Source organism: Trachymyrmex cornetzi, unplaced genomic scaffold, assembly GCF_001594075.2.
Source record: "Trachymyrmex cornetzi isolate Tcor2-1 unplaced genomic scaffold, Tcor1.1 scaffold25, whole genome shotgun sequence".
NCBI lineage: Eukaryota > Metazoa > Arthropoda > Insecta > Hymenoptera > Formicidae > Trachymyrmex > Trachymyrmex cornetzi.
The window spans coordinates 1,219,455-1,238,797 of NW_017297166.1; the positions used below are offsets into that span (position 1 = coordinate 1,219,455).

Genomic DNA, 19,343 nt, shown 5'->3' on the forward strand with positions numbered 1-19,343 from the left:
ACTTTTGTGTGTTCCTTGGGAAGTTTCTACTGTTTCCAGTATTAAAGTATAATTAATAAAGCTGCTAGTTTTGATTACTCATATTTTTATTCATGAAATTATGAAACAAAATTCACTTACCTTTAATTCTCAGAATAAACGACTCGACTAATGGAGTCAAATGGAGCTCGTCGCTCGATGTCGTTTCGGAGATATTGAGCAGCTAAAGGAAATTAATCGGGCGCCATCGTTATTTTGTGAGGATGGTCTGCAAGTGAGAGACTTCATGAGCCGAAGCCGAGGATTCTTAAATATCCCCGACGGGAAAAGTTCGGGAGCGCCATCGGGGTCATGACTATCGATCTTCGCGGGCCATCTTCTCGCAGCCGTTGCCATTAGCTCCGAATTGCCAACCATCCAAGAGATAGACAAAGACTTACATCGTCCATTTAGTCTAAATTTCTGTTTTTACTGTCATACTCCATAATTCTGATAATAATAAAATAATGAAGAAATAAAATCAGTCTTCTATTTGTATAGAAATATATTAACCTCATTACGGATTCAAACAGACGCTGGTCTGTTTGGATCCGTTTGTCGCAAAATGTAATTTATTCTCTTACTAATATTTTATTGAAAAACTTTTATTCGTCTGTTAATATAAGATCTTTTTCTGTGAACATTTTTTTTTTCACCTTTTTTAATCATATTGACCCAAAAGTATAGTAAATTAGGACGAACCGGTAAGATTAATTCTCTTTCTTTCTTCTTCTTTCTTTTCCTTTCTATCTCATCAAGATGGGACGTTTCTTAATATACCTGATTAGTGAGGAAACCGCTGTTCGGACAGGCGGTGCGAGAATGAATCGACGAGCGTTGTGTGGGTAATTTATTTACAAGAGTAAAACATTATGTACAAGAATGCGCTTTCTCGCAAGAGAACCGTGTGAAAACAAGGCAGTGAGAAGGGTGTGAGCGGGTGGGAAAACACAGTTTTTTTTTCTTTTTTCTTTCATTTCGGGCTAGTCGTGGGTGTAAATCATACGAGCCGTAAAGTCGCGTGGTTTACATACATTTCTCTACTATTATCTGTACGTGTGTGTATGTGTGTGTACGCGTGTCATCTGTGTCTTTCCTTTAAATTTTCATTTAACACTTATGCCATAAGTAGAAAGTACTTCGCCGCCGGGTGGAGGTCGGTCCACCCCGTTTTATTACATCGCTCTTTCGGTTAAACTTGCTCGTGACACATTTATTTTACACTTAACACTTTCCTCACTATGGTCGGGAAAGGGCGCGGGGCTGTAGTCCTGTTTTATTCGCTCGCCATCTCTCTTCTTTCTAGCGACACTCGCGCTCAATTACGTCAACACTCACTGCGCGTTATCATTAATTCCCTTACGTTTGCATCGCGTTAGACACTCACGGCGCAATTATCCCTAAAAATTTCAGCAGCGACACAATGCGACTTTTGATCCTTCTCGTACGAAGCATTCTTAATTAGGAAATTAAGAATTCTGGATCTCTCTCATGTCGCTCCTAAAATTCTTTAATATTGATAACGTCATTTTGCGTCATTCGTGGATATGATAAGAATTCTCGACTGCTCGGTCGTGATCGTACAAATCGTTGCTCAACGCGTGCCGTATTATTTTCAACAATAAACCGTACCGATGCTAAGTCACGAAGCACAAACTAATTTCTGAGCTAAATCAAACGAACTTCTGGCTAATCAAGTATTCACGAATAGGAAATTTTTTATCATTATTCTTCGCTTTATTTCGCTTACCTATGGATATAGAGTGCAAAAGAAGCTTATTATGCGAAAATAACTATGTTGGATTACGTCAATGGGTTTGCCTTCCTTTAGGTGTTTACGATTGTTAGAAACAAATTGGAATTAAATCTAGCAATATTGTATTGTGATTGGTATCATTTCACCTGATGGACGTGTTGTAAAAAACGATTGTGTAAAAAAAATAATTAAAAAATTTTTAACGAAAAAATATTGTAAAAATATAATTTCGTTAAAACATGATATTTGTCAAAACGCATAATATATATTGTCAGTTAAAAAAAAAAGAATAAACCTGCCTGCTTGTTATTCAAAAGAATGGTTGTTACACACGATGCTGTAATTATTAATTTTGGACGCAAGTTGATGGTAAAAATATCATTTGTGCAACATTGCCAATTACTGGGGAATGTTTTCGAGATGGAGATACGATTCGCTGGTTATCATTACGCAGCTATTTAACATTTTATACGTGTACAGCTCACCTGTAAATACTGTCGCTGTATTATATAACAAATGTATGAAAAGTCCATTCTTTTTGAATTCATTCTTTCGCGGCTGGGAAAAGTCGACTCAGAAATTCGCCGTGGAATTCATGCTTCTAAGACACCGTGTAATACGACTGCCTCACACTCCGCTTAACCCTTAGGCACAAAGCTTTCCCTTTTACTACGTAAGAGCTGTCTCTTAGAGATTATCTTTGTATTTTCTCACCCCAGCGGCCAAACCCACAGTTAAGTTTAAGATAAACGGGATGGGGATTTTCGCGTTAGATTAAGAGAAGCGAGATAACCGCTATACAACGAGAGTATTTAAATTACGACACGCAATTAAAATAACATAACGGCGCTTATATTTTTAGATTAAAATTCCCGCCTCGAGATAAATGGAAATTGGAGTTGAAAAAAAATTATGATTTACAATCGCTGCATTTCTATCATTTCGTGCGCGATTTCGACGAATTCAAAAAAAACTTATTCCGATAAAATAAAATGATAAACGCGGTGGAAAACAATCGTGTCAATAACGAAGAATAGTATATGACATTGCAGTGATGATGAAATATTATTCTTCAAAAATCAGTTAATCCTAAAGCCATAAAATTCGCATAGCTGGTATTAATCAAAAATTTTTATAAATAACCTTTCATTAACTTATAAATTCTCGCTTATTAACTGTACCATTATGACTATTATATAATGTTGCAAATAATTTAATCTTTCGGCCGCTACGATGAAACTAATTAAGACCTAATTCAGATTGATCTGTGCGGAAGGGTTAACGTTTAGGATGTGTGGGCGACCATGTTGCGATACGTCCATCAATTTTACGAGTCTCGGGCGACCTTCGTGTACACGCACATTATCTCAGCTGGCCTAGAAGGAAGGCAAGCATCACCAGGACCGTTTTCGAGTTGGGCGATCCGGCTGCCGTGTTTCCATGCTGCATCGCAGCCGGATGCTCACCTGAAACAGAAATAAGTGCTTGTGAAATACTTCTCCCTTATTTTCAGCGATCTGACGATCTCAGTGGAACTCAACGGAATGTACGGAGAAGCAGTTAAGCAAGGAGGATGTAATGCAGACGTGCTCGAGATATAGGAATTTAATTTTTCATGGTTGTAATAATAACCGTGAATAGCATGAGCCATATCCTAAAAATAAACTCTGAGTTATAAAGGAATTTATAAAGTGGAAATTGTTATAAATGTGAGGTTGCATAGCACATTATTCGATTCGATTACTTTTTCGAATATTTATTTTACAATTCTTTACACATATTGTTCGTTCGAGCTTTTGAAAAGTATATATTTTAAAGTTTTAACATTTTACGAATTTTTAGATTTGATTAAACTGCTGTCGGATTATAATTTTATTTGTTCATGATACATTTTAAAATGTTAAATTTTATCTACTACAGAATATTGTAAATTTTCAAGCACAATAGTAAATTACATTTCAAATTTAAATCAGATTTTAATTTTTCACTTTCCTGGTTGTGTATCTTTCTGGATCTCACCTGTCAAAAATATATATAAAATGTATCTATTTAGCCTGATATTAATTCACAATTCCATCTGCGTGTAACACACTGAAATGTTCTAGCTTTTATCTACGTAAAAGTGTTGTAAAATCGTAAATTTCACCGTGCGGTAGTAAATGGTATCGTAATGCGTTTCTAGGTCATTTGTATGGGTAGATACGAAATCTCTAGGCATAAATTGTTAAAGAACCTTCACCGCGAAACGAGATAGATATTTCGAGGTGAAACAGTCTCAAGTTTGACGTAATTCTATGTCGGAACGTCGGGAGCCTCGACGGATTTGCAGAATTGAGGTCAGTGTAATATAGCAACGGTATAGAGGAAATGGCAACGTGTTTCTCGTGCGTCGGGGCATTCGCACCCTCGATTGATTTCTTGGCGAACAGTACTGGAATTGGAACGAGCGTCGCGAGAGCGGTTTGCGCCTTTATTCTTTTTCTTCGACTGACGAACGGCAAACGTGAGTACTTTTTATTATCCCAGTAACGCTACTTTTCGAACAAAAGACTCAATCTTGAGTCTGGCATATTCTAGAAGTAACCAAATAAATAAATAAAGACAAACAATTAGAAAAGTTTGAGAAAATTAATTTCAAATATATTCAAAATGTCCACCTGTCGTCCAAGCGACTTTTTATTTGTCACACAACTTTTATTTCGCACTTTTCAATTTTTTTAATTCAAAATTGGACTTCTCGAAACTCACTTAATCGAAATCTAATTTGACAAATTGCGCAAACAGTTTGCGGTCATTCGCAACGCTACATAAATTTAAAGTGCATAAGTAATGCATTACTCGAAAAATCAAATCAAGCCGTATTATAGCCCTCCTCATTTTCCGTCACCCCACGATTACTGTCGATTAATATGCATCGTGCGAGTTCACGAGCTGTTACGTACATTTTTGGAACAATCATCCCGTAGTGTACGTTTCTATTAACCGCGTTCATTTGTCTCTTGCCGCACGATCGGATTCGTTATTTGGTTTTATGCGGACGTTTCAAATGGTGATCGTATTTGCATACGTCCCACATAATGCACATACTACCGGAAATGGTTTGATATTGATGATCGAGCAATTATCTCGAGAACTATGTAGTTTATCACAATCTTATCGATGAAAAGAGGATGTTAAAAAGAGGCTGATTTCTGCTCAGAAAGGGGTAAGTAAACGAAATAGTATTTTTTAAATATAAATTTTGACCTCCTGAATACAATAATGTTAATAAAAAGGGATCGATAGGGAACACCTTGAAATGCCACGAACTTTTTAATAATTTTAACATATTCAGAAGGTTAAAATTTACAAAAAACACTATATCTTTTACTTACATCTTTTTGAGCAAAAATTTGCCCTTTTTTAGAGGATATTAAAAAAGAACTGACTTTTGCCCAAAAGAATATTCAATCCCTATTGAACTTCTTATCGTATTCAGCAGGTCAAAATCTATAAAAAACACTATTTTACTTACACCTTTTTGGGCAGAAATCGGTCTCTTTTTGATAGAGATGCACCGGATCGTAAAATTACCGGATATCCGAGAAGGCAATTTTTTCGAGTCGGATATCCGACATTTTCCTTTTTGTCTTCTAAAAAAAGCCTACAGGGAAAAAGATTGTAATTTTACGACAATGTATAAGATATTATAGCATCATGAATATACATACTTATTTCTAGAACATTTGTATAAGAAAAAATCAACAATTTAATGATATCAAATTTCAACGGGATACCTCCCTGGATAATAATGATATCCGGCTATCCGGTCAAATAGTAAAAAAGTACCGGATAATATCAGATACCAAATACTTTCCGGATATCCGGTGCATCCCTAAAGCATCTTCCTTCCTAACACTATTTTAAATCAATTGTTTAATACAAAATTTGCAATAAAACGCGCTAATCGCATTTATAATGCAAAATTAATTTATAAAAAGATTAAATTCTTCTCTTAATAAAATATGTATAAAAAAAAATTCAAATTGTTAATTAATCAAATTACAGTCGAACCTCTGTAAAAATAACTTGTCGGGACCGATCGACCTCCGTAAAAGTAAATAAATGCGCAAGCAGATGTGCTTGATTACTATATGGGAGGTTAAGACATGACTTTTACGGAGGTTAAAACAAAAACGGAGGTTCGACTGTATATAAATGTAAATTGGAAAGAACTGTTCCCAATGTATTTCTCTGAATAGAGTAATCTTTGTCTGAATGACATTCTAAAAAGCTGTAAAATATTTTTAAAGATAGAAGATTTTAAAGAAATTTTCTTTGTCTAATAATTTTCACATTTTCAGTTCCTTTGTGTGTCAGATCGAATGAAAACACGACGTGTCGACTCGCAACAAGTTCCGCGGCGAGAGTGGCGAGGGACTCGTCGGAAATGTCGCGCGAGCGACATGGGACTGCGTAATTAACTGTGTAATTAATCGAGAATTTTGAAATTCAACGGAATTCGTCAGCGATTTCGCGTCGCGATGGAACAATGAGTGAGTTATTAATACATCCGTGTATAACGCGGACCGCAAAGGCGAATTCGGCTCGCGAATCTCGTGGCGGTAGAGAATAGGCAAAGTATAATTAGTCGAATGTGCGAATTAAATGAATTTTGCATCGCCGTTTAGCGCGCGCTCGTAAAAGCGGAGAAAGCGGGTCGTGATTATCACGGACAGACACATAGACGTAGATGGGTATATAAGATTGGCGAATCCAATGAATAATTCAGAATAAATTTCGATAAAACGACTCGACAAAATCGAGCAAATTTTTGTGAGCCCTGTGCACAGCAAAGGATCGTTTTATTCTTGCGAAAATGAAAATTTTCCCGTTTAACGGGATGCAACGTTTAAGAAGGAGGAGAACATTATTTAATAAATAGCTCCTGTCGTATTAAATTTTCTGCTTGACGTGCGTTGGACTCTTTGAAGAACAGAACCGCTGTTACTGTTCTCTCTCTTGACGCATGCTCGTATAATTACATCCCTGTAAATGCGACCCGGCGCATTTGGCACTGGAGGACGGGTGACTTTTCGCGAAATTAATGTTCTTCTAACAGGCGATGGGCGCCGAGTCCTAGACGAAAGAAATAAGTCGGCGGGTCGTACAAATCGCGACTGCGGCGCGCATTCGCCTTGCCTTCTTCCTGTTATGCATATTTGAATATTTATCTTTCCGGAGTAGCCGGCGCGCGCATTCATCGAGCATGGAGAAGAGATGAATTCATGCACTTCGCCCGAGATAATTGCACTTCGGCCGAGGTCCGCAGCTCATTTGCACTGCCGGAAGAAATGCGCTTTTTTTTTTGACGTTGAAAGACGGTACTTCATTCGTTATTTGTTTCAGTTTCCGCTCACCATCCGCTATTTCCGCCTGCCGAAAGTCTCGACAGCAAACTACCCGAATTTCCTATAAATCGTCACGCCGTTGCTGAATTTAATGGAAAAAACGAGTACAATATATAATGAAATTAAAGTTAAATTTTTAATTAATTACGCGCACAATTATGCAGAAATGAACTTTTTCAATATTTTTAGTTTAAAGTAGAAGAAACATATATTTTCTTTCATATTCCGTACTTTATTCAAATATTCCTTTGCGCATAAGTTTAACGTAGCAAATATATATTGAAATTATGCATGTAAAATGCAAATTAATAAAGAATTAATTTGCAATTTGAAATTAAAAACTTTTCAATGAATTGAAAGAAATTGTGTAATCCTATATATTATATTACAACTCAAGATTTCGTAAGGAGAGAGATATCTTCAGGACTTCTAAATAGATTAGATAAATAGATAAGTTTGCGTTTCCGACATACAGATCTGTTCATAAAGATTAAAATTGTCTATGGTACCGCGAATATGTTTCTGAAAGCGATCTTATTCTCGGTGAAATTACCAGATGGATTCACCAGAAGAAGGGCAATCTTCTTTTTCTATCCCGTTTTATAATTTCCAACGAATTTCAAAAATTGGATCGCATAGTGTTTTTTTCTTTGTTTTTACAAAAGAAGTTTTAAAGAAATGTATTTTTACATTGTCGATGAAACAGATGGAATCATGTATTCTGTACGTTAATAATGATTTTTAATAAAATACGTGAAATCATATAAAACCTTTTGGAACGTGTTTTGAAATATGTTTAATAATAAATTTAACATAAAAAAAAATATTTACTCTAATAAAAGAATACAATTATAATATCCCATTGAAGTGATCATATTATTTCATTAATATAAATTCAAAATATTTTATTTATACTTTAAATAATTTAATTGTAGAGCAAATATAAGCCTTTGAATACAGTTCTTTTTAATATACACGTCGCTGAATAAAGCATTTGGTCGACAATGGTAGAAACTACTTCAACTCGCGCTTAATGCCGTATTCTGATTGTCCAAAGACGGTACATTACGCTTTGCATTCCGGAAACGACGTTGCAACTTAATGATGACAGCCAGCTTCCGCAAGAATCTTAATAATAACAATATTTCTCCCTGGAGCAGCTTTAAAATACTGATGGAAATTACATTTCTTTCTTTTATTAGAAAAAAATATTATATAAAACTATACGTTCATATATCTATATAATACAGTAGTAAATTGTCTAGAAATTTTCTGACCAGAACCTAACCAAAAAAAATGTGGAATGATTTTCATCGAAGACGTTACAGCAATTTTGTTACTCTTCTCGACATCATTCCAATATATATGTGATATTTGAGATATCCTACAGTCAATTTAGTATATGTACTTTTAGCTAATACACTGTATCAGTAATGTACAGTTCAACGGTTCTCAATAACTATATATATACTACAATTCACGTATAAAAGCACTTTCGAGAAAAGCTGTTAAACTGGACAAAGAAACTTTGACTAGCCATCTAGGGGCAGATAAACGATTTACTAGATAGCACCGTACGATACGAAAATGTTGCTGGCTGTCTCGAGAGACAGAATCTGATACTTCGATAACAACCGTACTACTATCAGCGTGCAGTGTTGTGCAGCACTTAAGTACAAGACCCTAGATACTATAACTAGACACAAATTTACGTGCCTAGATACCGTATCTGTATCGAGATACTTTTTCTCTCGAGACAGGCAGCGACATTGGTTCAGTGTTGTTAAGCCTTGTGTCCACGATGCTAGAAATCGGTCCGAGACCTCGGATGAAGAAAGAATTGACCAATCGCAATGGTCATGTGATCAAATTGTTCAAATGTGATTTGTTAATTTTTTCTCTGTCCGAGATCTCGGACCGATTTCTAGTATCGTGGACATTGGACTTTAGACGGGCCGGATTTCTGACGCATGCGCGTCCAATGTAGCTTCAGTAACGTACCGGTCACTAATAAATAGGAGATCATTAGTCGCCTATGCAAAATTTTTTCAAAAATGTTGAAAATTTTAATATATTTTACATATTTTACATATGTAAACATATATAGAAATATATTAAGAAATCCGGCCCGTCTAACAACACTGCATTGGTTACGTTCAGCAGCACCTTCAACAGTTGAGTTCGCGCTCACTGTATCGATGTATTGTTCTAAAAGTTTGATTGGATGATATAAAAGAATACACCAATAATAGCGAACGCTAGTTTATTCAATTAATAGATGTGTTCGCATTGCTTGAAATTCCTAAAAATGTTTATACTTGAAATAAGATAAATGTATATTCGCACGTTGAAAGGAAAGAAAGCGAAGGTGCTTAGTGCAAAAAGTATAAGCAACGTGAACAAACCTATTGAGTCTGAACTCAACTATTTTCATATCTTCTGGTACCATCTAATAAATCGTCTACTTGCCCCTAGATGGCTAGTTAAAGTTTTTTTATCTAGTTTAACACCTTTTCTCGAAAGTGCTCTTATACTGGCAGTACGCCAGTTCTAAGATATCTTGTATATACAGTTATTGGGAGTCATTAAACTGTACAAAAATATACATACTCAAAGTGAAAGATACAAGAACTTTAGGATTGTTGCGATTACTCAAAAATGTATAAATATTGGAATGATATTGAGAAGAGTAGCAAAATTGCTTAATGTTTTCAGTAAAAAAACTATTCCACATTCTTTTCTGGTGCTGTGGTCAGAAAATTTGTAGATACTAGTTATTAGAGATTGAAAATAATTGTGAATAGATAAAATATTATAAATAATGTTATGAACAAATTAAATTTTACAGTTTAATACTTACATTTTTTAAATTAATTTTTCTAACTTATTCAGTGATCGAGATTGTTGTACATTTTTTCTTCGATAATATTTAATTGGATAGAAACAGTGGCAATCTGTAGAAATGATTAAAAATAACTCTAATTGGGTCTAATTTGTCATTATGAATTAACAATATACGAATTTAATAGAGTAGAGTTCAATAAATTGCTTCGTTATTTTTGCCAATAATAGCATATTAACGCTTTCTATAATGAAAAGAACTGTCTGTGCTGCTAAATGTAAAAGCAAATTTATTAGAATGTAATTAACAATTTGTTAAAATATAATTAAATTGTAGGTTCGTGTATATATAAAGTAGAATTAATAATTTTCATAATTGAATTGCAATATTTGGAGTTTTAATTTGTTCCTTCTCCTCTAATTATACAATATTTTCCCAATGTATTGTCAATTTTTGTATAGACTTTAGATTTTCTTTGTTGCACTGAAAAGATTTAATTTCAAATTCTAGAAAACTTATCAAAAATTTTAAGAATATTTCGAAAATTAAATTAACAATAATAATACATAATAAAGAAAGGCTAAAATAATTCAAATAAAACAAAATATATAATCAGAAGAGCTACGAGCCAAAACAAAACAAATTTTAATATATATGTATGATACAGTTGACATTAACAATAATAAAATAATAGGAGGGCTACGGGCCCCCCTTTTTCCCCGAACAAGATCTTTTTAATATTCAAAATATAAAAACATTAAACATTGCAATAAACAAACGTTTCGATATCGAGTCATTATCAACATTAAATAAATTTTAATTATTACATAAAAATAGCAATTATGCGAATTTTATAATCGAGCAAAAAATAAAAAAAATACAAAAAAAGAAAACAAAAAAATACTCTCTCCTATTCAACAAATTCATGTGTTTGATGGTTCAAACGAACAAATATGGTTCCTCACTGACTATATAACTGATTATATATAACGGAATTGATATAAAATTCTTTTTCTACAGATAGTCGCTCCAACCATGGCGTAATAATTAAGACAAGCTGAAACATTGTGCATAATAGCGATAGCATATATTTTCTGCGTATAATAGCAGCAGCATATTGGAACAATCAAATTTGGATCCAAATTCACTTTCCTACTACACATCCACAGGAACGTTTCACCTTATCTTATTACACCATGGCTCCAACAATAAATAATTATTCGGCGTTCTGATGAGTGGTTTTTTTTGTATAAATGTAAGTTCTCAATCAATGTCAATCAAACGATAAAAATGCAGTCAAATTCACAGTCGATTAAAATAAATTAAAGCAATAGTGGTATAAAGATCAGAGAATAAAAATTGTTAAGTCTCTCTATAAAAAGACGTTATAAATAATCGAAAATAAGTCGAAAATTAAGATTACAATTTTTGGAATTTTTGCCTCTTTTCGCCAATTATTATCTCATCTCTGCGATATAATTGAATGACGGTTTTGCGGCCGACCATCAAATTGGATAAATCGACCGGCGCTGAATCTCTAAAGCTGCCGATTTCTGATTCGTTCGGGGGTCGTTGCAAACAGCGAGAGATAACCGCGGAAGGGTAATGCGGTGTCGAAATTGGTTGCACCGAGGCGGTCGGCTGCGCTACGGAAAATTACGGTGTTAACGGCACCCAAGCGATTGCTGCTGAAACAACCGGAAAGATCTCGGGCTGTCGAAACACCACGAAATTTCCACCGTTCAGTCCCCGCTGCAGTTGCTGCTCGAAAACCCCCTGTAATCTTTCGCGCACGGAGCGCCATGTAATTAACGCGCGTGGCTCGATCGACCGAAAAATTTCCGGGGTTGTGTCGGATACTGGCACGATTGCGATTCAGGACGCGTAGGGAGCACCGCCATTGCGAGCATCGACCGTGCCCCTTTTAGTTACATTATTCACACGTGTCTTTTTGCCTCTTTTTCTTTTAAAAAAATAAGAGTATTGATGATAAGACGTGTCGAGAAAACAAGATTGCTTGGAAGAATATTTCAAGCTTTTATACGAGTAACATAAATAATTGTTACGCCCAGAGAAAGGGTTCTTCAATTCAAAGAAATGTTTTTTTTGCTACACGGTTAAACAAAATTTCTTTAATTTAAAAAAATTATGTTCAAATCAAAGAAATTTTTTCTTTAACCGTATAGCAAAGAAACATTTTTTTTTAATTGAAGAAAACTTTCTCTGATTGTATATATATATATATATATATATAATATATATATATAGTTCTTTAATATGCACGAATCTCTTCAATTTTCCATAAATGCTACCTTTGATTCAAGATTATTATGAAAAGATTTTAAAATTTTCGTAATCGCTTATATTAATGTGTTGAAAGTTGAAGAAATATATTTCAAATGTATCAAAATATGAAAGGGATTAAAATACACAGAGATATGCATTTATCATAAAATGTATAAATGTATAATTATTTAAAATACAAATGTGTACCAAAATAAAATACTTGGATTTCAACAAAGCTTTGTAACATTTTAAGGGAAACTTGGAAAAAGATAACTAAACTAGAATGAAATTCAAAAAAAACTTCTTTGTGATCTTATTTCTTTTATCTTCTTAACGGGATGTTTCTTCTTTTTAGTTTTCTAATGGAATTAGATTTTTAATTCTGAGAAATACCGTAGGGGAAAACGGAATGCTTTGTGCGCGAACAGAAACGGAAAACCGAGAGAAACTTTACGATTCCAGCAATTTCTTTTGCGCGCTCCAAAGAAACGTAAGCCCGATCGCATTTTTTACACGCATTTCCGGAGGGAGAGCGGCCTAATTCTTCATGGCACGCGTTATTACCTTGCTCGAAAGAATACCAGGCGCACTCGTAAAAGATGCACGATCGCGAGAATATATAAGAACGAGAAGGAATAAGATAGGAATAAATGTGGCTCGCGGTAACAAAGAGTTTAAAGGAATCTCGTCTCGAAGGAAATCATCCGGTGTTGTCGCGACTGTCGGATACGTATTTGAATGTACGCCTCTACATTTTTCATGATTCGCTGGACGAAGATACTTTTGCGTCTACGATGAATAGGACAAGATTTCAAGAATCTCGAGAATTATGCGCAGGGAACATAATAAAATCTATCTGTGCGTCAGTAGAAGACTAAAAAAAATTCTTTTCTACACTGAAGAAATTTACAGCAGAGATGTTGACTAACACAAGTAGCAAATAATAACAAAATAACACAGAAATATAACATACACGGAATGGATGATTTTGCTGAAGAATTCAAAAATTTAGTTATAGATACAGATGGAAAAATAATTTTGTTAAATTATCAAAATAATTATGTTCAACAAATTACGTCTTTTTTATCCAAAATTTTGTTTTCAACTTTTCTGGCACAAATTTCAATTTTTATCAGATAAAGGTTTTAACATTTGAATTAAATAACCATTTGTGTGATAATATTAGCAGAGACGGTGAAAAATAATCTTGAACTTTTCTAGATTTTTTAAAGCCTCGAACAATAAAAATATTTGAGCTGGACATAAAAGACCTAAAATGTTTACGGAGTATATAAAAATATATGTGCCTATATATATAAAAGGTTAATTATTTTGATGGCCAACAAAAATATTTTCAGGGCTGTATCTAGCTAAATATTTTTACCTATTTCAGCAAAACCGTTCTTTCCTTGTAGGCGCTGCTTATCTCACAAAGCGCATGTTTCTTCATAAAAGTTTTGCTCAAGAAAAAATTTATCAGGAATGATTCATTTTCGTATGATCGTTAATGAATTACGGTAAACTAGGACGACATGGGATAAGCTGATGACGATGTTTGAAGAGAACACTTGGGTATCCCTTTGCGAAAGTTACGACCGCATGGCCGAAACGGCAACTAGACACTTAAGCGCAACTCGGCGTAGCGCCTGAAACTGGGTTACATGACTTACATCCGTCATAGGAGTTTGCTCTAACGTTCCGAGCAGGTTGCAAAGCGGCCACGACTTTGACAGACAGTGGCGCAGTCCTCAAATGCATTAGTCTGCCGGTATCTTCGATCACTCATTCTGATCCATTTCTTCGACAACACCGTCTACTCGAACGTAATCAGACAATATTTGTAACGGCGCAATCAAACATTGTGCGACGATACGCGAAATATATATTTCGCGTTTGATCGCGGCATCGGGCGCGATGCGCCTCTCGCAAATATTGGCCGAACGTGCGCGTCGCATTCACGCGGCACTCTCGATGCCCGCGAGCAAATAGTTACGCTTTATGAAAATCAGTTAATTTGAAAAAATAAATAAACTCGATTGGAGATGAAGAGACAGCGCTTGTATGCTTGCATGTACGAGCCTTTTGCAATTCGTGAGGGAATGACAATATTCGACCCAGTTCATCTCGCGGAGCGTTCGGAATTTTTCTCGTCTGCATGACATTTTATTAAAACTGCTTGTTCCCTGAAATTCGGCGTTTCGTTTCGCGGAAAAATATTTTTCCAGTTTCAAATCTTAATAACTTTATTTTGACAAAATTATCAATTCGATAGGACACGAATCTCAACAGCGAAACGATACCAGAAAATGTCATCTGGAAGATGAGACTTCAATAATTGGATAATACAACAAACAAAAATATAATATACGGACAACGAGAGCTTTACACAGCGCGGGAATTGGTGCGCAATTTATATAATAGTCATAAAATCTTCATATAATATATTAGAAACAATGACTTTCAATACAGACTTAATTCGTAGACTTATTTCGGTTTACTTCAAACCATCTTCGGTAAGTTCGTAAAACATTATAATAGATGTATAAAGCTCTCATTGTTCGTACATTATATTTTTGTTTTTTAATTTCGAGAGCCCGATTAGTATTTAATTTAGATTTTGGATAATACACTTCTTGCAGTCTTTTGACATAATGTTCATTGCCAAGTAATCAGTGTGAACGCTGTTCACACAGACATCAAAGGAACAATGGTAACGCAATCTCTTGATAATGAAATAATTTAACCTAAAATATTAAATATTAAAAGACTTTGACACAAATAAGAAAATAATTCAAGGCCATAGGAGTCGAACGCAAGTTGTTTTTGAAGCGAGAATACATTTAACTATGACAAAATTTAAAGTACGTTTCGACTCTAGATGATATGTGACGAATTTTGCACTCTTGGTTCGAGGAATATTGTACAACGTTGTTTGTGACCTGCCTGGAGATGTGAGCTAGAATTTTATCTCAACTCAGCTACACAACTGCATTGGACAACTGCTCGTGTTCTCATGTCCTTACAGGAAGGGTCACATACGGCCATCAAAAAATTGCGGCGATGTTTGTGTTATATAAGGTATTATATATTTGTCATTATATCTCAAGCTGAAAATGACACTCAAATCTAGAGTCAAAACTTTGAATTTTATTATAATCAAATGTATTCTCGCTTCAAAAACAACTTGCACTTCTATGGTCTTGAATTATTTTCTTATTTGTGTTACAATCCTTTGAGTTAAATAACTTTTTGTTACTTCTATGTAAATTAAAATGTAAATTAATCCACATTTCTGTGGTTGAATTTCTTACAGTTAGTTTCAAAATAAACAACGTCCACATTAACATATGCACTTACAAAAATAATAAACTAAATTTTTTAGTAAAATTTAATACATTTCGTAAATTGTTAACCCCATTGTTTTAATTAAATTAATGGCACATTAAAAGCAGTGATGACTTATAAAAAATAATAAAAAAATAACTCCTCAAATTAAAAATTATTTGACATTATAAATTTAACCGTGTATAACAATAATTGCGTGGGAAACGATGTTATTTGTCGTAATCGACGTTCTCGGAGAGGATTGCAACCGTAATATTTCGCGATGTCGTGTAATAAATCATTTCGACGATTATATTTTGTTTCGCCAAATATAACACGGAGCGGGATTTTATTTCCAGTCGATGATCGATTTGCACGCCGCTCGACGCGGTCGCGCGATTTATCGGCGACAATAATTACACCGCGGAATTACGGCGCATTACGCCTGAGTGCGGTAAACGAAACTACGCGGGTGTCGAAAACGCATTTCGGGTTCATCTGCGGAAAACTCGTGCGCCAGGGCGCGATAAGGGAAACGAGAATTAAATGCGCGATACGACAATCGCGGCTTAAGCGGGGCTTGGCACAATTACTTTAGATAATTGTATATCTCGACGGCGTAACGAGTCGTTTAGATACCGGGATATCGCGTCGTTCCTGGACGAAGAGAAGAATGATAAATTTGTGATAATGTTCATGCGGGTAAAAGTTTGCGACAGTGTAAAGAGCGAGTCACGTAAAGAGTTACGATATAGGATGTTTTATACTCTTGGTAAAAAAAAAGAGAACCTTTTAGAAAATTGTGTGTTAAGAATTACTAAAATACTAAAATATTAAAATTTAACTTCCAATTAATGTAACGTAATGATATTTCAATTTTAATTTTAAATTACGCAAACCAAAGTTTGCAAAGATTAACACTGCTATAATATTAAAGATAATTATACATAATTTAAATAACAATGTAAAATTAAAATCAATAATTTCGCTTCGACATTCCGCCGGTATGTTCTATTTCATTTGAAATCTGTTCATTATTGAGTCTGAAAATGTTTGGTTAACACTGATTTTGAGCTTGATCGGAAACTAGCTCTGTTAATTCCGCTTTTAATTTTGGGGTAAACCGCGTGACTCCGCAACATGTTACATCAATGTTGTCGTTAATTTAATTTTATGTTACAGGCAGCATGTAAAGTGGTTTTAAACGCTCAATTGGTCACAGGATGCTTTAGTTGCAACAATTCAACGCGCGAAACTGTTTTCGAAACATTACAAGCTATTCAAACTAGGCTCTCTCATATGCTTTTTTTTTTGCGCTAAAAGCGAAATTCTTGCAAGAGAATCGGACGTTTTGCGAATCGACGACGACTACATCGGGTTCCTTTTACCACGTTTACACACGCACGGAGGATCTTTAACTATGATTAATGGAAACTGCTGAAATAAATATCGGAAAAGCAATCAGGTGCCCCATTCCCTTCTCTCCTTCATCTCGAAAATGGAATAAATAGAAGACGATTTCCCTTTGCCGAATCGCTCAAACGGGATATATCAGTTTCTGGTCGAATTATGGTTTTTGGTACCGAGTGCAATCGAGAGCAGTGCCTATTTGAAAGAAAAAGAGAGGGAGAGAAAGAACGAACGATAATAGACTATGCTAATGATCAACTAGACGAGCGCTCCTCCGATTCATCTTCAGCTGCGAAAGCGATCGTGGTTTGGCAGTTTGCCGTTGTGCAAGTGCACTTGACCCGATTCAAGAACCGCGAAAAAAAAGGGGGCCCGACAGGAAATCGATCGGCGGGAGCTTCTTCGGTCTCATGCCGGTCGCTTGGCTTTTTAATGGATTCGCCCGAATGGAGAGAATATCGACAGGAATTAGCCTCTCCACCTCACCATCACGGTGAATGCTTGATATTGCGGAATTAACTCGCTCGAAGCCGTCGGTTTTCGGAGATGAGAGACCCAAGATTGAATCTTAAATTCCCATCCCGGAAAATAATAATTGAAGTTGTCGCGGAGCGTAAAACAATAATGATGTAATTCAATGCAATTGTAATTGAAACGCGAGATCTTACAAATACCAAATTGCAGTCTTAATTTTCAATTGAGACAAGGCAGAAAGTTTTAATTATCCTATTTCTCAACTAATATATTAATGAACAAACATATATACATATTGTACGTAAATTTAATATGATGTACTTATTGTTTGCTAAATATAATCTAAATATTAATTAATATAACATCTTATTATTTTGTTATTAGAATCAATATTAATATGATCCATCTTTTTAGTAATATATAGCATTTAATGCGTTTAAAGTTACGGAGAAGAGTTTCTTTATCTGTTAAAATTCTTGCTAAAATAAACTTTGTAGTACATTAAATCTTAAGGTCTTGGAGGGGGCTTCTTGAGTTAATAGAGTCTAAGATTTCATCTTACTGGAGAATTAATAGAAAATAGCATTGCGTGGAATATTATATAAGAGAATTTAATTATGCAATATTGAAGCCGGAAAGGAGTAAATATTTTAAACATATTTACAATGTGAATACCTTGGATGAATTATTTTAATGTGAACTCAACTGAATGAATTAAATGTGATAAATTAGTTACGTCATGTACGCGTAGAGAAAATTGTAAAAAGAAAATATTATATGTGCCCAAAGTATACAGATATTTGTGTTAATTCCACGAAAATTCAGAGAGAATTAATTATTCATGGTACATGTATTTGCATGAGTTATGAGTATCATGTACACATATACAGGGTAGCCCCGAATGTTTCGTAGCCGAATTTCGAGATTTTGTAGGAAATTTAATTTTGAACGAAAAGTTTTTTATAAACGTGAATCGAAAAATGTTTTCTTAAAAAGTTATCGCTCGAAAACTTCTGAGTGAAGTAACGATTATTTTATACATTTTTACAAATATCAGGAAATGTAGGCGTTTTTTAATAAGCAGTATCGAGAGTTGTAAAGAATTAAATTATTTTTCAAATGAGACCAAAATGATTGTAGTGCGTTCTATGGATTTCGAGATAATCACGGTTTCAAATAAATAAAGTTTTTTTTTTTGGCTATCGACGGTAAAGCTTTTTTAAAGATATTCTTCATGTTTATGCTTATTCTTCATATTTATGGAAAATAAAACGAAGAATAAAAAGAAGGTAAAAAAAATAAATAAATTTCTTGGAAAAAATCAGAACTTAAAAAAGCTTTTCCGTCGATAGCAAAAAAACACTTTTTATGTACATTTGAAATTGATTATCTTAAAACCTATAGAACGCACTGTAATCATTTTGGTCTCATTTGAAAGATAATTTAATTCTCTACAACTTTCGTTTCAGTTACTTTATGTTAAAAAACGCATGCATTCCCTGACATTTGTAAAAATGTATAAAATAATCGCGATTTCAGAGGTTTTTGGGCGATAACTTTTTAAAGCATTTTTCAATCCATGTTTATAGGAAACGTTTTGTTCAGAATTAAATTTCCTATAAAATCTCAAAATCTGGTTGAAACGTTCGGGGTCACTCTGTATATATGCACACATATACATGTATATATACATATATAGATAAATATGATAATTGATAAACATTGTAATGAAGGAAACTTTGTGCACAACAGTGATTTAATGGTTTGGACATTTAAATCACTTTAGATTCAAATTTGCAGAACTGGAGTTGTGTATGGCTTTAATTCTGATTAAAGTAATAAT

General features: G+C 34.4%; 1 protein-coding gene across 1 annotated transcript in view; it reads right to left on the reverse strand.

The window, feature by feature from the left end:
• Window positions 1-2,895: 2,895 nt before the first annotated feature.
• Window positions 2,896-19,343, reverse strand: part of dpr1 (defective proboscis extension response 1) — a 397,942-nt gene continuing 381,494 nt past the window's right edge. The window contains exon 6 of the mRNA XM_018508171.1: window positions 2,896-3,240. Within this exon, the coding sequence (XP_018363673.1) occupies window positions 3,137-3,240 (104 nt within the window). The 3' untranslated portion in view covers window positions 2,896-3,136. The remainder of the gene's footprint in view (window positions 3,241-19,343) is intronic.